The sequence below is a fragment of the Psittacula echo genome, assembly GCF_963264785.1.
Source record: "Psittacula echo genome assembly, chromosome: Z".
Classification (NCBI taxonomy): Eukaryota; Metazoa; Chordata; class Aves; order Psittaciformes; family Psittacidae; genus Psittacula; species Psittacula echo.
This window is the reverse complement of record NC_137742.1, coordinates 100,236,175-100,259,645: the sequence shown is the minus strand read 5'-3', so window position 1 is coordinate 100,259,645 and position 23,471 is coordinate 100,236,175. Positions and strand designations below refer to the sequence as shown.

The 23,471-nt window shown below is 37.9% G+C and overlaps 1 protein-coding gene across 1 annotated transcript in view; it reads right to left on the bottom strand.

The window, feature by feature from the left end:
* Positions 1–20,632, bottom strand: part of CDYL2 (chromodomain Y like 2) — a gene marked incomplete at its 5' end in the record, with an annotated part of 31,562 nt that extends 10,930 nt beyond the window's left edge. Inside the window, 3 exons of the mRNA XM_080638390.1 lie at positions 5,379–5,596; positions 14,217–14,805; positions 20,495–20,632. Of these exons, the coding sequence (XP_080494516.1) occupies positions 5,379–5,596; positions 14,217–14,805; positions 20,495–20,632 (945 nt within the window). The remainder of the gene's footprint in view (positions 1–5,378; positions 5,597–14,216; positions 14,806–20,494) is intronic.
* Between the last annotated feature and the right edge of the window lie 2,839 nt (positions 20,633–23,471).

Genomic DNA, 23,471 nt, shown 5'->3' with positions numbered 1-23,471 from the left:
CAGAGGAACATAAAACCTCTGTTCAAAGTTAAAAACAAACTTGAAAAGGTGGTAGATGTTAGAATACAAAAAGACATGTATTTTGATATTCCTAGTTCCATATGAATGCAAGATTATCCTCCTAGTTTATTTTAAATGTTCTCAAAATCTGCTCTTTCTTAGGGAGGGTGTATAAGTAAGATCAGGGAATACCAGTCAAACATTTTTACTTATAATGAGAGTGTTGCTTTATTATTCAGCAAGTTTCTTTACCATTCTCCTTCCTCCAGTGATATTTGTATTTGTACCATATCTTTGATGTTATCACTGCTATCCTTCAAACACATCATTACCATTCCAAACCTGTCTCTCTTTTATCTTGCCCCTCATTAATCTGGATGGTTAAAGCCATCTGAAAGTATACCAAACTTTCAAGCAAACCTGATACTACCTGTAGGAAAACTCAATATTCTGCTATCACTGTTCAATGTTTTGGAGAGGGTGATATTAAAAGCCCATTATTAGGAATTGATTTCTCAGATATGATGGAAAACAGGAATGCTTCAACAGCATTTTGGATAGTATGTTTGAGCAGCAGTGGAAATTCAGTTACACTGCTCTACTAGTTTATAGCAAAAGTAAATACTATCAAAAACCAGGAAACCATAACATATCAGTGTTTTCAAGCTCCAAAAATTATTCCTTTTAAATCTGCAAGTTTGTCACTAACTTTGTAGTCAAAAGGTGCTCAGAAACTCATTGGAATACACCAATGCCAGCAAAGTCAATCCTCATTCCCTTGTTCTATGCCCAGTCCTTTGCTGGTGCAGTTCAAAATCTACCTTGTCACTCAGCCTGGTTCTAGCCAACCTCATTGTTGCTTCCCAATGCCTTGGCATCATGTCTTTCCTCATCTATTATCTGGGTATGGGTATTTCACCACAGATGTTTATATGATTATAGGAAAATCACTAACAAAAAAATAAACACAAAAAAGAAGGTTTGTCTATAGGGTTGTAGAACTGTGTGTTAAACTGCAGTACTGTAAATGTTATTTTAGGTTACTGCAGTCTGGTTTTAAGCAGGAATTTCCATTTAATGATGTAGTGAATTCAGTTTGCAAATACAGAGGTACTACATGTCAGATTACATTTTCCTTTTCTCTCTTCCATAGTCTTTAAACCTGCCCTCATTTTAGTATAACTCTGGCATTTGTCCAATAAAATTTTACTTTTCCTATTGGACTACCTCTAAAATGTGCAAAGCTCTATAAGCAGTATTCTCCTATTCCACGTTTGGTTTTTTTTTTTCATTAGCTCTTTATGGTCTTTTAGTTAATTTTCAGTTGTGGGAACAGTATTTCCATTTGAATACATTTGACTAAAATTTCTGAGGAAGTATGTACCAATCAGTGTGGGCCAGCTATTTGACTTGTGATAATCAACTGAGTTATAAATTTAGACCAGGCCTAATGCTTCACCTACTGTTTTATTGAAACCCAAATATATAATAGAATTATGACTTTCTCAAAAGTTGCTTACTTTTTGAACCCCTAGTCACTTCCTTAACAGGACACCTTACGTTGCAAAATAAACATAAAACGTTTGAAAACTTCAAAGAGCTTATTTTAATGCCTTTTACTGGATGCTAGAAATTTAAAAGGCATTTGTTGCTCTTCGCTTTCAATCTTGCTTGCATTCTGGGGAAATCCAAGAGCTGGGAATTTATCACCATGATTACACAAAGTTTCTTGAACACAAGTCTCCTGTTCATATAAACATTTAATTTCTCTGAATCTCTAAGGATTCCCTGCTGATATTTGTAAAGGTAAATATTCTGTAAATACTACAGCAAACCAGAATTTTCAAGTCATTCAGTTGTTCTGAGAACCTCTTCCTCACTTGTACCTTTCTAAATAGATACACTTTTCATTACTTGCTGACTCTGTGCAACCAGATTGTGAGTCCTCTATGTTGGATTAATGAAGGATGTAGGAATCTGTAAGGTTGGCTTCAGGCAGAAGTACTGGACAAACCCGACAAGTTGTCTATGTATGAGAGCAAAAATACAGAGAAGAGTAAACTTGTACCTGTGTCTTCTTTTTATTATTTTATTTTATTTAAAGTTAAGAAAATTGTAGTAAGGAGAAGTGAAGGCAAACCAGTGCTCCAAAATGCACCTGGTAGAACTTCAAACCCTGTAACTTTCATGGCTAGGAATCTCTGAAACCTGATTCTTTTGTATTTGAGTATCAAGTGCATTTGAGGTTGTAATATCAGTCTTCAATGGAAACATTAGCTGTCTGGGGTATGTTTTGCTTTTAATTCATATATTATGAATATATATTATTAAGCTACCAATATTAATTCCTAGAGCAATAGTGTAAAGTAAAAAGTATGGATGGATCCATTTAATCTTAATTTTGAAACAGAATTTGGATCCTTGAAACGCGCTGAGTTGAAATAGCAACATCATCACTGGAGAAAGAACTTCAGAACCAGCAAAAGACCCATGAGAGAAAACGTCTTAATGGAATTTATAATGATGAAATACTTTCTGTTATCTATTTTGAAAATTAATTTTAAAGGTAGCAAGACTCAGCCACTGAAATAAAAAAAACCTGTGCCGTTTCATGACACTGGCTTGGAAGTATTATAAGGTCTTGTAAAACGTAAGAAAGGATTTCTATGGTGGCCTGAACATTTCTGTAGAAAAATCTCAATTATCAGAGTGGCACCGAGCCAACTTCAATCAGTGCAACAAGGGCTAGAAGGATCATGGGCACATTACATGCTAAAATCACCTGCACATGCCCGCAGGTGTGATGTGGTTACCACAAACAGGATGGAGATTCAGGGAGACTTCTCTAAGATTTTTTCTTTTTTTGGTATAAATAAGTTCTTTGTTTTTTAATTAAACTGGCATAAATAGCAGAGGCCAATAGTTGAACAAAACTATTACATTTCACCTGAAAGTTAAGATAAAGCACAAAAGCAAGCAGTGCTGTTTAGGGGTGAGAGTGATTTTGTATAAGCTTAATTTTATAATGACTGTGGTCAGTGCACACCTTTTTTTTCCTAACATAGATAGATGGCCGAGAATAACCACATCATTATTTTAACCACAGCAAGTGGAGCTACCCTGAGTAAATTAATCATTTACTACTTGGCAAATATAACTTACTGGATGTCTAATTAAGCTTGAAGTTAATGTTTCTTTTGACAAAATGAAACTCCCATTCTTCACTTTGTGGGAGTTTTGTTTTTGTACTTTCTGTTCACTGGTGGCAAGAGGCTTCAAAACTGAAAATGCTGTAAATGTCCCTAAAATACTCTGGCAGTTTGCCTCACCTATGGCGATGGGTGACAAACTGCAGGGACAAGGAATTCAACGTATTCCTCCTTTCAGTTCCTTGGATTTCTGCTGTAGTGGCAGCAAGGATGTGGAATTGCCAGTACTGGAGGTGCAGGATTTTGTGGTGTGAATGACCATGGGCAGCAGCCTGGATGCAGGCCAAATAAGTCATTTCATGTATGCCAGGAAGCAGCTTTCAGAAAGCAAGAGCTTTGAATTGCTCTCAGCCTGAATGAGTTTTAAACAGACGTTTTCAATGTGTGGAACACATTACCTTGACTAATTCCTGGCTATCCAGATCCTGGTCAGTAATGTAGTTTTATAAAAGGCACTCCGTAGTTTTCAAGTAAGCTTCAATAAAGGTTCTAGAAATAAGTTTACACTAGTGTTGCAAGAGAAGTTCTATTACATGCTTATCATTTATTCTTCCACAGAGGTGGCTTCCCAGCATATGGAGTATTTCCAAGGAATGAAGAGGACTGATTTAGCAGACCTGAAGAGCCTGAATTAATTCACTGGTTTGAGCATTTGTACACTGCTGATATGGAACAGCACAGCCAGCATCATAAAGGTAAGGCTGCTCAGCCTTAACATAGCAAGTTCTTGACTTCCTACTTTCTTCAGGCCCTTGAGCTCTTCATTTAAACTACCTGTGGTGTCAGTTAGTAGTAATTAATACATGGAGATGGAACAATGGATTTTATGCAATCTAAAGAGTTTGTGTTAAAAGCTACTGTTAGCCAGGAATTAGTATTAAAAGTTTGGTGTTCTGTGTTAATTATCAAGATAGTTCTTTTAAATATGATGCAGTTTAAAAACTAAGACTTCAAAAACTATTTAGTTTCATTCTCTGCATTGATGTACCTGCGTAGGTGTGCGTTTGGGAAGGGGAGTCAAATTTAGGGCTTATCATACCTGCTAGTGGTTTCATCTGAGGCTCATTATAAGTAATTAATTTCACAGTTACTCAGTTTCTTATTGAATAAAATAATTCCTCAAAGCTACAGTCTCCTTTTCCCTCAGATGGTGCTCAAACTGGTATTTCATATCCTGTTATCTTGAAGTCACTGCGTAAGACAGAGCTGCACTGGCATGTCTGGGGGTCAGAAGAGGTAGAGATCTGCCACAGTGCAGCCTGCACTCTGCAGGTAGAGGAACTCTACCTGCAGAATGCTCGGAGTGGCAAAACTGGCTGGGAGGCGGCTCCTGTTCTTTCCTCTCTGATCTATAGTAGCCCCTTTCAATTAGTCCATTACTGCCCATGTGGAACAGGGCTCAAGAATGTTCTCTCCTCTCCAGGAGAGATTTACCATTTATTTGACACCTTTTTAGTTCTGACATGGAAATGGTACACCTGGGCATTGCTATGCTGGGATCACAGGGAACGGAAGGAAAAGCTTCTCAGCCCTTCCCCTAACCCATATATTTACTGGAGCAGTAAGTACAAGCTGCAAGCCCAAGTCTGATAGTAAGTGTGTAACATTTGGAACAAGGGGATTCATTAATATCATTTGTATGTTGTACAACCGTATGCATTCAGCTGAGAATAGAGCCCCTAATTGGTTAAGATTTCACAAGCAAGGGCTCATAAAGTGATTCAGAATAAAACGCAACTGGGCATCAAGATATACACTTAGAATTACTGTCTCAGCATATCGCCTGAAATTCTCTGTTTGCAAAAACTGGAGCGCTATTTAAATAATAAAATGAAAAAAACTAGATTTCTGTCTAGGACAGTAAATATCAGTAACTTCAACATGAGAAAAACTCTGTCATACAACTCCATGCTGGAAGTACTGATTCTGCCATTTCTTTCTCTACTTCTGACTTTGGTTTCAGACAGGTAAATTAAAAATTAATTTCCTCTGCATTCTTTTGGATAGGAATCCCAAGCATGGAAAAGGTTAGATGTACCTGAACTCCATATTTCTTTTCTAAGATAATCGATTAGGGAAAAATACATAAAATCCAGTTCAAGTGCAGTGTTTGCAAGATAACCCACACATTAAGATGGCTTTTTTTGGCTTTCATGGCTATACGCTTACCTCTGGGGTCAATGCATTGTTATCTGAAGTCTGACTTGACAGCAAAATATGTGTGAAACCATCTTCTTTCCGGACTACAATGTCCCTGAACCGGCAGTTACTTTCGTTTTGACGCACGCTGTATCTTAGTCTCTTATCGAAGACATAATCTTTCTCCCCATCTAGTTTCCTTTTCACAGTGCTGTGCAGATTCAAGCTTCCATTGGTCAGAGAAGAACCTTTCAGATGGAAAGAATCAAAACACAATTATGTCTCAATCTTTGAAGAAATGGAGCAATACTTTCTATTAGCTTAAACACAGTTCAGTATTTACAGTAGCCTCTACATGATAAATGTGATAAATCAAAAATGTGCCTGGCTAGTTATATGTAGCCTCAAGCCATTCTGTATTCCAACACGCAGTACTTTTTGTTCACGCATCAGGCAATTGAGTTGTATAGCTTGTACATCTGGAACTGTTGATGGGATTCAGTTCTGCTTTGAAAAATCACTTTAAAAAGTGATTGTAATCATCTGAATTTGGGGTGATCAGCTTTGGAAAAACTTGACAGGTTTAGTCCAAATCCGTTCTTTCAAAAGGTACATCTTCTTTCTCTCACAGTGGCCAAAAAGTCATTATCACGTTCAAGTGACAACCTGAATACACAGTTGTGGCACATCTCTCTGTATCACACAGAGTAAGTTAGGAGAGTTCTTACTAAGCTGACACAACCAGCATTCTCTTTCACTTAACCTTGTGTTAGTGTTAGAAGCAGCAGTTGGCCATCCTCTGCTCTCACCCCAATCTTCTGCTCATTACATTTACAGGAACAGTAATTACTGACTTTTGACTAATGGGTATGATATCAACAGTGGATTTTGTATATAGGAAATATTAGTGCTGATGCCATTTCTGGAAGGTACCCAGCACTATGGAAAAAAGGGAACTATGACAAAGAATACACAGTTCCTCCTCAAAAACTAATGAGTTATAGTACGTCAATTTTAAAAGACAGTTTATTCTTACACTGTGTATGAGCTGTAAACTATTACTCTGCTTGTATTTACAGTTTCTCTCTAATAGGTAATATATAATGGTTGTTACCAATGCTGAGCCGGAGTGTTGAAAACATCTTTACAAGATTTTTATGCAATGCTCTTTTTCTAATTACAGATGTTTCATGCTATTGCCATGAAAAATAACACAGAGGCAGGTCGTTGAGGAACTGAGATTAGTCAGTCACTGAAACAGTTTCGATGAAGAAAATTATCCCAGCCAAACCCAGCACATTCTCCAAACCTGTTGTTTAAACAGACACAAGCCCGAGAGATGCTGTACTTAAGAAAGGCTCAGAAAGAGCTGAATGAAAACACCTTTGTTTGTTCTGTTCTTCACTCCTGCCAAAGCTGACCTGTTCCAGCTTCTGGAATCAAATAGCCAGGAATTTTTAAAGGGCAGATGACATGAATATTAGAACATAGATATGTTATAGTTTAAATGACCACTATCCAATTAAAAATGCTCTTTTGGAATAGAAATGGAGAATTCGCAACAGATTACTCTCTCCAAAATCACTTACCCTCATTTTAGATCAGCTATTTTTCCACTTGATGTTTACGTAGGTACCTGAAGTGTCTGATACCTCTCAATTGGCAACGGCCCGTGGAATTGCTCATATTGTGTGAAATGCCTATATATACACTGCAGATAACGATATGTGATGCTAAAACACACAGTATGCTTAACGGTATTTCACTGGTGCATCATTTGGCCTCATCATGTAACATGTACATGTGTGTACACATGTATTTACACACAGAAATGCATGTCTGTTAAAAAGTCTGCTATTTCAGTCAATCATAAAAACTCTTTTTCATTGTTAAATTAAGAGATACCATCTAAAGCATCGCCTGTACTACACTGAATAGAGGATGCAACTGGTGCAATACAAATACTGACAAATTACATCAGATCATCAATCTGAAAAAACATCATTTGAAGCCAGCAGAATTTGAAATTTGTTTCCAATTATCTGCAATGGCAGGAATCACAATGTGCTTGAATTTTTAAAATTATTAATAATTTCTTATTTTTCATAAGGTTTTGCCACTGCATATATTTTGACAAGTATTCTTACAAACAGAAATGGACTTGTGAAATTACTAATGGAAAACTAATACCATTGGGAATATACTGAAGCAAAGTAATTACCTAACTGAGGCAGACTTTTAAATACTGCACTTTTATCTACTCAGTCCTTACAGTGTTGCTTGATCCAGCAATAAGCTACTAAGATGTGAAGAGTTAAATATCCTAAAAAAGTGTAAAGAACGTACAAAATCAAAGGCACACATGAACATTGAATGGAAGATGTACTGATTATCTACCTACTGTTGAAGATTATGCCACATCTATTTTAAATACTGATGGGAAGAGAATAGTGAAAGATTAATTCTTACAGATAATCCAGCTCAACAAAAAGCCTCATAGCAATAATTTTAACTTTTTTTGTATTCTTCGTTTGAGAAATATATTCAGTTTGTGAATTAATGTACGACGTAAGAAACTACAGTTCTTGTCACAATACTTTAACTATCTGCATGCTAACTGACAAAAATTTAACCAAAGATCTGAATTTGAGAGAAACGTGAATGGAAAAAGTGACATTTCCAAGAATGGATGATCAACATACAGTGAGTAAATTGTTGTTTTGGTGTATACAGTGAATCCCTGTAATCTTGTTTGATCTGACAAACTGGAAAAAATGATCAGCAAAACTTAAAGACAAGACTCATGTGAAACCAGGACCACTGAGCATATTTGCATGGATGTGGTGGAGCTCAAGCCACGAAAGCATTGTCCAGATTGTCTCTGCATGAGCGTTAATACTTAGCACCTGCTTAATGTGCACAAGGGTGACAGTACCTTAGTATGTCAAGATAAAAAATGACTGCGACACAGGAAAAAAGAGACATTCTCAAAGCAATCCATACTGCATCTGAAACAAATTAAGGTGTCACAAATTAACTAAGGAAGCTTTAGGTACCTCTAAGTGTGATTCACTGGCTGAGTAGTAAGTATTTGACAGTTAAACTGAGTATAAGAAAAACCCAGAATGTGTGAAAATATTCCTTCATTTAGTGGGATTTTAATCTAATTATTACCTTAATTTTAATCATTAGTAGAACTCGTGGAATATCTAAACCAACAGTGACATTTTGAAGAAGGTTCAATACTTTTTAAAGGCATATAAAATACTCCCAGACCACTGGTGCCTCTAGTAATCCCTCTCCAAGAAGGCAGTAAAGAATGCTACTTAAGGAGAAAAATGCAAGCTTGGCCACTTTCTGCAGTCCCTTCCCCTAGTATCATCCCTAAGTGGTGAACAGGAATAGGAGAGGATTCATCCTTCTTGTTTCCTTCAGTATTTGTGCATGGACCTTGTCATATATTTCCCTAATCCCTTTCTGAGCCTGTTGACGCTGTCTCCACAGCTTCCTGTTGTATCACTTTGAGAAGCTGTGCAGCACTATACAGAGAACAATTTTCTTTGATCTGATGCTTTTATCTGATGTTCTACCAGTTTCAGTGAATGGTCCCTAGTTCTGCTAGAGGGATCTAGTGAACAACAGCTCTGCATTTACTTTATCTGAGGTCTTCATGACTTCGTAAACTTTGATCATACTCCTCCTCAGACTCTCCCTTGCTTAACTGAAGCCTCTTTTATTCTTGTGATCCTCATCATTGCCTGTTCCTGCACCTTCTCTAGTATTCCACCACTGTCAAAGGGAACAACAAGGAACGATGTTACTACTGCTGCTGCTGTTGGTACTAGAAAGAGCCTGAAGACTTCAGATCACGTCAGAGACTGGGGCTCCATTATACTAGATGGAACTTTATGGTCAAAACAGCTGAGGCAGAAAGTAGGAGGGGAAGGGGTGAAAAGATGGCAATGAGCCTCAGATCACTCAATACTTTAGTGGACTTGGATCAACTCATCTCCTTCCACTGCTTCTACCCAGTAGAAAAAGACATCTCAAGCTATTGTTATTTTCAGATACACCTTTTCTTTCTTAGCATTGATTGCAGTCAGATTAATGGAGCAGTCTGTGCCACCTCCTATGCAGTGGTGCTTGTGCTGGTACCAGCATCCAAGTAAGCAGCCATACAGCGAACAGACCAGATGAACTGTTCTGGCTGGAAAGAAACCCATGGTTAATTGTCAAACAGATCAGGTCCACCTTGTAGCCTCAGGAGTGCTATGACAAGTGCAGGGGAAGGGATGGGAATAACGATCAGGTTATCACAGGAAGGAAAGCTGGACTGTTCCTTTTGTTAGCAGCATGCATTCATGGTGAACGAAAACCATCATGGAGCTAGGGCTTTAATTTTTCTAGGTGAAATAAACCATACTCCCTTACTTTCCCTGATAAAACAGCTTGGCATTCCTCAGTCTTCCCAATAGTTTTTCTCTGTCTCCTTTCTGTCTTTCTTGTGGGCAATGGTTAATACTGTACATACTTAAACGCAGTGTTCTGTTGATAATTTAGTAATAATTTCAGACTTCTCCAGCTAAGTGAGCATCTGTAAGATATCTAAAAGCAATGAGTTTTGATCCAAACTGAGAAAGCAAGCATATTTGGTTGTCTTTTACTGCCACTATTGCTTCAGAATAAATAAAACCAGAACAAGCTAAAAAAAAAAAAACAAGAGGAAGCAGTGACTAAGTTCACTGAGAGTATTTAAAATAAGGGCACCATGAGACTACAAAGATTTTCGTAATGGAGAAAAAGAGTGGTTAGTGCTACATGACAAGCAAAAATTCTTCAGCAGATGGTACAGAGCTATGTAGAAAAAGGAAAGAGAAAATTAAAAGGAGATGTTCTTTGATGCCGCAAGAAACTTGACAAAACAATCACTCTCAATTACAATATCTGGAAAAACAGGAATGTGGTAACAGGAGACAACAAATATCAGAAAGAAAAGTACTGTTAGCTCCTGGGAGCATCAGTGGATGCTTTCCCCCAGAGTTTCTCCACATTTTCCAATTCACAGACTGTCTTAAAACTGTTGGTAAAGATGAATCTACTCTCCTTAGGATGGGATGTATAGAAGGTCAAGAGAGGTTTTGGTAAGAAAGGTCTGTCCCAACTTTAGCAAGGTTCCAGGCCTCAACTGGGGTGCACATATGATTTTGTGCATACATCTGTAGGTATACACTCATCTTTATGGGGTAAACAGCTTACTGGTGAGAGTTTTATCTATAGGTTGAGAAGGAAACTCTTGTACTCAAGTCAATATATACGCAAAACCAAGCACAGACTGGTGGAAGCCCATTCAAGAAATCATCAAAAACTAGTTTTCAAATAGCTACTGTTTGTTTCAACAGAACTGGCATACCACAAACAAAATAGATGTATTTTGATTAGTTACAGTTTATAAATTATTAATTACAATTAATACAACACTGGCAGCAGAGCTGGGCCTACAGCTGGGTTTTCAAACTGTGAGGCATTTTTGTTTTCCAAATCTAGGCTTTATCTTAAAATTCCTATATGCATTTTCTGTGCACTCTTACACGTAGCTGTGAAGTGAGTCTTACATCCACTTGGGCTCCTTACAAGCAATCTCAAAGCTGACACAAATGTCTACTTCCTCACATTCTGCCTGGGGCTGCCTGGGAGCCTCAGCTTCTGGTAGTCAAACCCACGTCCTCCAGGCTCTCTCTCTGTTCTACATACAGTGCCCTGGAAGCACTGATGGTGCATGCCAGGCTTTCGAGTTCCAGACTCCGTGGCAGACTGCCTGAAACCTCTGGCATAGCTGGCTGCCTCAGAGCTAAGTGCAGGAGTCCTGCCAAGCAGACTGCCACACTGCTCGTGCTCTCAAGGGACGAAGCTTTGGGACCTTGGCTTGGATTTAGAGAAAGTCTTGAAACTCAAAATATCTGGAAAAACCTTCTGTTATTCAACAAATTGGCATTTTCCTCTGAAACTTTCTGCATTTGTCATGTGTAAAATTTCAGACAACTTCTAGTGTGACATCTATCCCGATGACAATGAGTCTGTGATACTAACAGGACACGTGGCAGAATCACAGTGGCATCTTCTGTGCTCATCAGCATTCACATTCCTTTGGGGTGTGAATACTGAGGGAATTCAGTAAATTGTTGGGCTTGTTGAAGAGTAGTGCAAGTTTCTTCGATTTGACATTTCAAATGATGCAAAACCCTGTATCAGAAAATGTTACTTCTCTCAAATTTGTAGGGCAACATTAAGAAAAACCCTAGTATTTCTATTTTGACCCTTCTTCAACAGTTTCTGTCTGCTCTTCCTTTGGTAGTCTTATCTCTCCTCTTTGTAGTTTTCCCCACTATGCTCGTGCTGGGTATCACAAAGCAGGACTACAGGGACTTCTGACCTTGGGAGTGCTGCTGAGTATGGGTTTTTCAGATTGGGATCAGGTAGGGATTTAAAGATCTCTTGCTATTGCCTACAGGGAGGCCAGAACGCAAGGGAGAAAGGAGAGCAGAATACAAAAGAGATGTGACGGATTTGGAGAATGCAAAAACCACCATAAAGGAGGTGCATATATCACCTGTTAGGCCAGGAGCATGTCTCTGTGCATGGCAGAACACCTGGCTGCTTAGGTAAAGCACCATGCTGATGAAATAGAGCAGTCTTACAGAGCTTATTCAAACAAGGGCTGGTGGATGCCATGTGTGAGCTCTTCTGGGGACAAATGAAAGGCTCATTTCACCTTATGGTTCTTTATGGCCCTCTAGTCCTTCATTAAGGAAAAAAAAAAAGATTCTAAAATACGGCAATTAATGCGTTTTAAAGATGCATTTTGTATGAGACCTTCCACAATGAATAACACAAACCAAATTATTTAAAAATCTTCATTAGAAACAGTAAGAAAGCAAAGAAAAATAACCTTACACACATCTTAATTAGACATGCAGGTCTTTTTAAAGAAGCAGGTAGCTATTTAAGCAGTCTAATATGAGCTCAAACTCATCAAAATATAAAAGCTTGCACTCTCAAATTTAAGTGTCATAGATATCATCAAGGCTACTTCTGCATTTAAAGCTGACCAGACATTTTGCTGGCTTGGGAGTCTTTAACAAGGTATTTGACGTCTGGATTGAAACATCCCAATAGTTACAGGATGTAACAAGTAAGACCAGCAAGGCCAGTTCTACTTCCCAAATCAAGCAGCATTTGCTAGGTTGCCAGTAGGGTGGAAAATAGAACTTGGAGTGATATAATTTGAGTTGACTTTTGAAGTTTTTGGCAGGGCAATTCAGAAGAAGCTGTCAGGGAAATGAGCGCTATCATGGGCCATAGAAAGTGGCTAATAAAAATAAATAATTGGAAGAAATGCTTACTTTTCATCATGTCAAATGATTAGTAGTTGGCTGCCCCAAGGACCTGCAGAAGGATTAGTTTATTTAATGTATATGTTAATGAACTGGGAAGAGACGTATGAGAGGAAAATTTGAAAGGAATACAAAATGAGTAAAGTAAAAACTAGGAAAGATTTTGAAGAGCTTCACTGAGTCGTAAGAAAAAGGTGAATTAGCAACAGTAAAGCAGATTAAATGCATAATGAAAAGAATCATACATACAGCTGGGTTCTAAATTAACTGTAACCAGCAAGAAAAAAGAAAAAGTCAGAGCAACTGTGTATCACTCAATGGAAACCTTTATGCAGTGTGTAACAGCAGAAAAAAATAATCCTCAAAAGGCTGAATCACCACTGTATCAGTAAGCAGTAGGAAATCATTTGGTACAGATCCTGCTGTTTTTAAAAGGTACGAAAAAACCCTCCTCACACCAAAGGCACAAGAGGATACTGAAAACTACCAGGAACCTGGAAAGACTTCCACATGGTAGGCAGGCTAAAAAGGCTGGGGCTGCCTACTGACTGACAGGACATCATCCACTTTATCCCTTTGTATAAGCACAAGAGCTCATGCAATGAAAGCAAAGGTCAAAAAACCCAAACAACCCCCCAAACCCAAGCAACTGATCAAATAAAATGCGCATCTCATTGTCTTAACTCCTGGAGGCTTTAAATATGGTAGAATAAAAAAAAAAAGAAAAAAAAGAAGAAGATTGGATACATATAGATAATGAGAAGCTACTCAGTTGCATTAAGCTAAGTAGTATTTATAGAGACCATAAACCATTATTCCTTAAGAACTAAGACAATCAGCAACCATGAGGATTAGAAAGAAATTTCTCCCATTTCTTCTCATTCACTTTAGGTTTTTTTGTACATTTCCACGAAGTATGAATGTGACTTCTGATATATCCAGTCACTGTCAGAGACAAGAACCTGGCAGTTCTGAGTACTCTTAAATATGATGAGCACTAATACTGAGGAACTTGAATGTTACTCATCCACACTTACCAGGATACTTTAGGAAGAGTGGTATTAATTCTGTTTCTAAAATAATCCTGATCTTTGGAGACCATTGTGTCTGAGCATACATAACTGAGAAGTAATTTGTTACTTGGTGATAGACAAAACCAGTTGCAGTATTATACATACCTCAGTCATCATTCCTACTCAGTGCCTTGTCATCATTTCCCCAAGAGGACTTTCTACTTCAAAAGCACATAATGAAGCCCTATCTCCTTCATGTCACTCCGTGGGAAATGGAAGGAGAGAAGCAAACTGATGAAAAATGGTGTAATACATAGGCAAAGAGCGTGACACTTGTTTATATACTTCTCACCATACCACCTGTGTAGCATGACAATGATTTTTCCACAAGTAGGATCTCTATTTGCAGTTGCTGCAATCAACACCCCCTGCCCCTAAGACTGTTAGTTGTTTAAATCACATACCAATTCCATTCACAACAGGTGAATCGTTACTAACTTCCAACACGCTGGCCAAGTTTTGTTCTCCTTCATGTTCATTTAAATCCGTGTTTTGCTGTTGTGAGCCATTCCCAAAATGTCTAGAATCCTTTTCATGACTACCATCTCCATTCTGCAGACCACTATGTGGCTTTTTCAGTGGCATAATCTGTAAACCGCTGGGAGTAGTTCGGTAAGTCACAGTTTTAGCAGCCCTGTCATTAGCAGATGCCGGCTTTGCTGTGTATCCTCTTTTCTGTTTTTGAAGAGATGGGTTAATTCTCTTCCTTTTGTGTGTTGACCCTTTAGACTTCCCTGTTTCAGAAGGTCTATGTGATATTTTCTCAAGAGATGACCCTCGGCTTTCCCGTAAAAACTTTGGAGCCTGTTTCCCATGTCTTGATCGTTTTTCTCTAGAAACATGTAGTCCATTGAACTCATCAATAAATTCCTCACAATGTAGTAGATGATGTTCAGGTTCCCAGGTGTCTTCATTGCTTCCGTAGCCTTTCCACCTGATGAGATACTCCCATTTGCCCTTCTTGTTCTTCCTTTTGTCTACAATCCTCTCTACCTAAAAGAAAAATACAAAAGTATGTTATTAAAAAGAAAAATACTCCGGACATGAAAACGGTGCTCTTCTGCAGGTGACTGCAAATGAGAGCCCACTTGGTGCGTAAACTGCTTGACACAACGTTTAGGAATCTGCGTTGCATGTTTCTGTTCATCAGACACTGCCATCAACAGACTTGGCAATACAGGAGAGGAAGGCAGTAGCCCCAGTGGTATTTTGACAGCAAAGCCATATCCCCTTCTGAAAGCACTGAGACATAAAACACCTGACCAAACCTAATCTGGGAACCTGCAATAGCCACAATGTGAAGAAACAAGAGAGAGACAAAAGATCATTTATGAAAGCATGATTTCTTTGTAAATCTGGTTGTAAAATGAGACTATTAAGCTACCTCTTATTTGAAAGAGCTAAAGCAAGCATATTTTGCTATATTGCAAGTCACCAATCATTCTCCTGAATCCATACATGCATTATGTCCCTATAAACATATCCATACTCATTTTTTATGAGTGCAATATTTGAGTAAATCAACAAAATTTGTGAGTGCACCAATTTAAAAAAAAAATAAGAAAGGCAAATAAAAGGCATAAAGGCAGGATTCTTTATAGAAGTAATGAATTTCAAGAACCCATGCTGGAGAAATGTCAGTTTAAGGAACATTTCTGCAACAAAGGATAAGGGGCTATATTGGGACTGCAAGCTGAATGTGAATTAACAATATCATGCTGCTGTGGAAAACGGCCTATCCAACTGAAGAAATGTTTGTGCCATCTCAGCACTGGCAAAATCTCAACTACAGGGAGAGTGCATATGAAAACCTAAGCAGAGTCAGTGGACAGCAAGTCATGGATTTAAGCTGCATCAGCTGAAACTTAGATCAAGATATTAGGAAAAATGTTTTAATGGCACTAAGAATAAGCATGAGAACAAGTAACATGGGGAAGATGTAGAGGGGTTTTAGAACAAACAGTTTTTGTTAGACAAAAGTCTGCCATGAAAAGTCATTGCTGGAAAATCAGGTTATGATGAGCAATGACCTTTGATGTCTCTCCCAAGTTTAATTTTCAAATTCTGTATTTTTTTTTAAGATGAGGCTTATAAAGGATAAAGATGCCACTAATAATCAAAAAATCATTATCATTAACAAAAACCACTATTGTTAATTTAGAAAAATAATTAAGTGTATAGTAAACGTAATAGCTTTCACTACTTTCCAAAGAAAAATCATCTCATGTGAAGAACAACAGCGGAATGTGTACAGAGAATTTAACCTTGAGGAAGGGCAATCACGGCAGTGTAAGTAATTGTTCTTTTCAGGTCCCCTGTTAGAGCAAACCAATGGATTAATTCTCTCTGTTCACTGGCTGTAGCTGTACATGCATAGACATCTTGGTGGGTTCCCCAAAGGAGACTAAATGTAATTAGCAACTAAACATTATACTTCTATCTAAATGCATTTATATGGGAACTGTGCTAAGATATCTGTGTCTGAGTCATAGTGGACAGCTACCTTTTTACTCTGAATTTAGCACAGTCCCCTTCAGAATTGCTCAGTGTGGCAAAACAATTCACTGAAGCTCAGTCCAGGCAAGCCTGAGATCATTTGCCTGAAAAGAGGGAAAAGTCCTCACCAAAAAAACAACTGTCACTTTTTTGTCCTCATTTGGGATGTGTGGCTTTCAATCGTCAACTAATAGACTTAGTATGCGCTTGTTGACTTTAAAGGGAGCAGCTGTCCAAATGATCCCTGGTTTTGAAATACTTCTCATCTTCCTATCTGGGACTAACCAGAAAGACTGTACATTGAGCTGTGGAACTCTGCAGTGGCCTGTGGGTTGTCTGTGGATTCATTATTTTAATTACTCCAGCTCACTATACCAAGTAGCAAAACACATATATGTATGTTCTGGGGAAAACATTAAATTGCTGCTAAGCTCAGTAGGCCACAGCTGTCATTACTATAGAGAATATGGGTTAGTGCTATTCTGTCTATACTAGCTGAGTAAGATATGCATTCCTCTCATCTTTTAAATCAGAAGTTTGGAGATGGAACACCATCTCTGCATTGCATTGATGCTACCTTGGAGTAACTTGTCTTTCTCTTGAGGGATTACAACAGTTGCATTCCCCCTATTGCTCACTGAAGGAAGAGCCTCAGAAAGGACAAATACCTTGACATTCCAGAATCACACACAAAAACCATCTCTTCAGCATCACTTTTTTTTTCACTCATGCATGCATCTTTTAACTTTAACTATACTGATTTCTTATTTTCATATTATTGCCCTACTACAAGGAGGAAAAGCGAAGGCAAGAGATTCTGTGGAAAGCATTTTTTTGATAGGGAAAACACTCAAGTATTTTGGTGCTGAGGCGTTATGAATTTCAATTAAGACAAAAAAAAGGAGAAAACACGAGTGGTCTTCAATCCTGGGAAACAAAATACTGGCAATGGACAACGTGATTAATCAGTTCAACACATCATAAAGGGAGAATAAAAGTATTTATGGAATTGTGTAAAATTTAATAAATGGTTTCAGAAATGCATTTGGAAAGCAAATATATTTGGGAAAGACTAAGCATTTTATTACAGCATTTCCAGAACAAAACTATCGATGTTTCACTTCAAATTTAACTAACAAAACTAAACTAAAGAGGGACTAAATAAACAAAACAAAATGTTTTGTTTCTGGTCAACCCTCTTTTCAGTTTATTGTTCTGCTCGGCAGAAAATGAAAAAGAAATGTGGGTTGATCCAAAATTAGTTGTTTTCCTTGAGTTTTTATGCTGGCTTGACTAATGATGCAGAAAGAGGCTGAGTAGGTATTTTCCTCATCCTCATTACTGCCTCATTGTTCATTACTGAATGCATTTGAGGGTAGCATCGAAGATTCTTGACCTCTCAACATGGTCCCTTTTCTTTCTTGAGGGTTTAAGTTCTTTATTGATATTTATCCCCTTCAAAGTGCCACTGTGCTCCTTCACTGCATGCAGTGAAATGCTTCAGTGTTGGCATAAATATAAGGGTTCTATCCACACCTGGTATTGTCTGTCCCATTTTCCTTCTACTCACAGTCCACATTAATAATAAACATCATTAATTTGTTTTTTAATGATGTGTATTTAACAAGTAGTATATATAAAGTAATAATCCTTCTGCATTTACTTAAGGTTACACAAATTCATGAGTTTTCTTAAAGAGAAAAATCCTGTGACAGCTACTGATTAACAGAAATAATACTTTATTCCCTCCCTAGAATAAGCAATACACAGTTCTGAGAACATGCAGAAAACATCTATGGCTTCAGTGTCTGACTTTCCATTTCCCCCCTCAGTTCTGTCTTTAATGAGAACTGAGTAACATCTTCGCAAAAGTGACCTCGGTAGCTGCAGTTTGCCAAATCCTTGAATTCACTGTATTTGGCTTGGAAAACTAAGTAGCTGCATTTAATAAAAGTGAAATTACTGCAAACAAAATTTGCAGGGGGATCACTGTTAAAAAAGTGCTAGGATTGACAGATACCATTACTTGCCTGGATTCTCTCTCCCTGCCCCTCCTCGTTAATTCTGGATGAATTAAGGTGCTGATAAGTTACCATATAAATATGTTTAAAGAGAACAAATAGAACAAGATCATGGCATCTGTGCAAATGCATTTGGAACACATTTTTAGCTTCCAACTAGCCTTAAACCTAGCTTTATGCACAGCTGCACAAACTGGGGTGAAAATTGTAATAAACGTCTTTTTTAAAAAAATGTATTTAAACAATGTAAAAAAAATCCCCTAATAATTTAAGTATAAATATGTAGTTATCAAAAACTTAAGTTTTGTGCTTATACATGCAGAGTACAATACATACACATCTTCCATCACAGAAGATTCAGAGTCAAAATCACTCATTTAACACCAAAGTGTTATTGTCCATTTATAAGGAAAGAAATCTGGACTAAGTTAAAAAAGGGTAAGTCCTATTGAATTATTTCTCTGATAAAACTGTAAAGTCGGATCAGAGTATACTCATTTCACTGATCACATCTCTAAAGAGCATAAATGAAAATCCTCATGCTCAGAAAACACCTTTGAGGAGATAGTAAACTTCCAGAAAGGCTTGGAAGACTGCGTATCGACTTAATGACTTCCACAGTAAGTACATGTCATCTCCTCTTCTTGCCATGCGCATCTATATAAACAATTTAAACTGTAATCTGTGATGCTCAGACGGTGTCTGTTAGTGCACTGTACAGAGCAGCAGACCAATTTCATGACATACACTAGAAAAACTGCTTTTCGTGACTATAAATTACAGGACTTGTACTGTTTTATGTGTCTTTTTCATTGAAGGTCTTTGTCCCATGTTGTGCCTCAGGGTGCTGGAAGGGTATTTGAAGAGAGTGCCAAGGCAAAAAAGGCAGCAAGATTTCTGAGAGAGATAAGGCCATCTGATTCAACATGTTTGTCTTTAAAAAAATTCATTAGTGCCCTAACTTCCTCCTTTTTGTTACCTTCGCTTTAAGAAATAATGTACTTCACTAGTTGTAAATTGCTTGCTTGCTTGCATTTGTAACTTATTTTTGTTTCTCTCATATTTGTATTTAATTTCTCAAAATCTGGTAATTGAAGCATTTCTTCCACACGTACAAAAAATATGGCACCATATTTTCTGAAGCTGTCAGCATTCACTTTAGAAAAATAATAGTGGAATGGATGCTCTCTCCAGACTCTGACTCACAGTTTAAAACCGGAGTAGATCTAATCAATGTACTAGTGTTGAAACCCCCCCAGCAGTAAATTTGTGGAGTTACTTGGTAGGTCAAAATGAAAGCAAAAGGGGTAGCTAGTCAGAAAAATGAAAGGGAAGACATTCCTCATTTAAATAATTCGCAAGCAAGCCATCAAATGCTATCTTAGCAAGAAATTCAGTGAACACACTCAATGTCAAGAAGACACTGCTTTCTATTCAGTTCCTCTTTTCTCTTTTTAAGCATATGGATTTTTAATTTTCGACAATCTTCTCAGCATCAGAGGCGGTGTTAAACTTGCTAGGAACATCCTGAGAGTTCTGCGTTTCTACTGCAAAAAGTCCATCAGCCTCGTATTATCACAGTTGCAAACCACTGTGTTTGGCATACGCATCCTCCAACACACACATATGAAGATTTAGGACATAACAAACAAATGCTGTGAAAACTCCTGATGCTCCTTGGATGTAAGCTTGCATCTTTGATCCTCCTCTCCTGACAGACAGCAGTGCTGCAGAGGCTTTCTGCTGTGTGATTCAATAGTCCAGGGTTATACAGAAAACCAGAAGTGCACTGCAAGTTAGTTCTGTTTTACACTGCTGATGCAGCAATTAGATTAGAAATTACTGCTACCGGAAGTGGTGTTTTCACATTCCTAAGACTCTTCTGAACCCATTTCACCTGTGTAAATACACTCTTGTTTGTTACCTTCCCTGGCATCCAGGTATTTTGAAGAACCTGAAAGATAAGCTACACTCCATCCTTAAGCAAGCAACGCTATTTCCTCTTTATGTAAGGGGTCTTCTGGCAGAAGGAGCTTGCCTTGTTAGAAATTTAGATCAAATGAAGAAGCCGTGGCTGATACATCTTGCAGAAAAACAGCCAACCACAGCCCCCATGGAGACTCCTATCTCTAGTGACCTTACGCCCTTTTTCTTGGAAGTCCCACCTTTCTCTGAAACTCTGTCTCATAAAACACAAGTTCTGCTGTGGTCTCTTGGTTGTTCTTTTCTGCTTCTTTTGCAAACTGCCCTGATGATGCACCTCCAGCTCCACACAAGGGCTGTGGTTCCTCCCTTGATGCCATCTGTCCCTCTTGCTGACTCTACTAACAGAACTCATTTTTGTGCCCTTGTCTCCTCTTGCTTCATTTATGGCAGCTTTCTCCTGGTTAGAACTTCCAGTGCTTACACACCCCGGTCTGTTAAAGCCATTTCCTTCTCCCACTGTAAACTTAAGGATGTAATGTAAATCACTTTATTTTATTAGGCTATTTCAGTGGATGTCTGTAAACAATACCTGTGGTGGAAGTGCCACAATCATTGTGTTTTTCGGAGTGAACAGGAATAACAACATACACAAGAAGCTTGCACTGGAAGATGGGCCTTTCTGTATAGACCGTCCCTTGGGAAAGGACTGGAAAATTGACAGATGACACAGGAATCACGAAGGGACTTCTTGGTCAACATGTGTAGTCTCTGTCATTGTAGGCAATAACATCATATAAACCCTTTCATATTGGGTATGTTTGTGATACAGAACATATTCCTGCCTGGGCTTATTGTTGACAGATTGCACAGCAAACAGCTGTTCAGTCTTCAATGTAATCATTCTGTAAAAAATATCTTAGGTTTTCATGTGGAAAGCAAGACAGTTTTCAAAGGTTCAATGAAAGTGCACTACAAAAATATATTATTTAGCAGTACATTAATGTAACCTTGACAATGTTCTTTACATGGAGAAAGAGCAGGATTTTTACTTTTGCAGTCCAACAAGTGAGCACCTGTTTCATCAAAGAACTGTTACGGAATGTGGGGAACACCTCTGTAGGTCTGTCTGTTCCTCTGTAAATGGTTTAAAACTCTTTCACTTACAAACTTTAATAACCACGCACAACATACGTGGAAATCCAAAGAACACTTGGGTTCCTATTTATTTTAAAGCATAATTATGCACTTCATTTATTATATCCCTGTTTCCTCTTGTACAATAAATCAATTCACTGTTGTATTTCAGTGTTGATACTGCTTAAGGAAAGGAAAGCAAGAAGCAAGGCATACCTTGGTGTCCTTTATGTTAAAAAGTGGTCAGTTCTGAATATACCCTCTACAAACTTGCTAGCACAATTTATTTCAGCATGAACCTGTTAGAATGCTATCTAGAACAACATTTGAATTTGATGATAAATGCTTACTTTTATTTTGGTACTGAAGTACAGCTGGCAATTTATACTATACTGCTAAATTTGTTTTGTACAGCACACTTTAAAATTAGACACAACAGGTATCTCCCTCATTTGCAGAAGAACAAAGTAAAATAATAAATGCTGTTCTTACTATCAGAAGAGATTTTAACACACGGTTAATGCATGCTGCTGATCTAAGAGCATTGAGACATGGATGAAGTTTGCTTTAAGCAGAACTGTTTCTGTACAGTGTCTTTCTGTGATAAGCACAGATGAGTAAAAGAATAAGAAATCTAAATTCAAGAAGACAAAATATTTTGCTAAGCTCTACAAAGAGCTGGCTGGTTTGGACACATGTATGGCTCGCAGCTTTCTAACACTGTTCGCTGCTTCCTCAAATGTTTCTCTGAGGAATTCAACAGGATTCTCCAGTTTTATATCATCCGAGGGTATATGTATGGGAAATATGTGTGTTTATAAGAAGAGTTCAGCATATCCTAGTAAAGACCTGATGCTGCCTTTACAGTACTACAAGTCAGTAGAGTTATTCCTAATTTACTCTAGATGCCTGTAAAATCCAAGTAGGAATCCCTGGGATTTAAACCAGAGGTTGTTTACTTTTATTTTAAAAGCAGTTTATAGGACCAGGAGCAGGACTTGATGAGAATTTTAAGCAAACCAGTGTTTATGTGAACATATCACAGTTTCTTCAGTAAAACTGCCTGGAATTTGTTAAAAATACTTATGTTTCCAAACAGATGTACAAAAGTGTAAGCAGTAGTTAAAAATATGATTATCACTGAAGGTGATTTCACCAACATTAAAGCAAGTCCAGAAATGCAGGAAGCAATTACTAATTTACATAAAAGCTGCACCTGAAATCATTACAAAAATATTAATGCTGTTTTCTTTATGCTCATTTGCAGTTTGCTCTCCTTCACCTTGCTCAGTTCTAGCAATTTAGTGTTCTGTCAAACAGTTCACACAGTCTTTTTCTCCACAATATGGGCTTCACTCAGATTCAACTCAAGTCCAGGACTTCAGTTCAACACTTTTACATCAATCCCAGAGCTTATCCAGAAGTGAAGATTCCACATTAAGAAAACACAAAGTTTCAGCTATAATACAGTATAAATAAATATTTGAAGTACTCTGCTGTACTACTGCTCAGTGACTCACTGCTTTACAAGTGCTACTGGTACAACTGTCATAAAATAAACCACATGTTCTTGTGTGGTAGGTAGGAAAATATTTCCTTAGCTCTTTTACAGCAAAGTGGTAAACTTGAGCACAAAGAAGTAAAAGCCTAGGTTTTGGGGAGCTGTTTGTCATACTGTGGTTTCCATAGGTGCTGAGGATTTAGGATTTCAATAGGAGCATGAGCTTCAGCCGGTCAGAGGTTTTACCAATGCAGTGTGACAACTGAGGAGGACAGCTTGCTAGCTTTGCAAAGCCAGGGTGAAGGTAAGAGACAGTGGGACGGTACATTATATTGAGGGGACTACAAGGTGATACTGATCAGTCAAGGTGGACATTGTACAACACACTCTCCTTGCCAAAGTTGTTGAAGTGAATTTTACACTGGGCAATGTAATCGCTTTGCATATATTGACAAGGAACATGCCCCATACTGAAAATAATAGCTTGGTAACAATTAAGGCTGTGTTTTGGAAAAGAGGACAAATGGGCAATTAGAGCATGTATTAGGAAGTTACTCCAAGATACAGGATGGGGAATATCA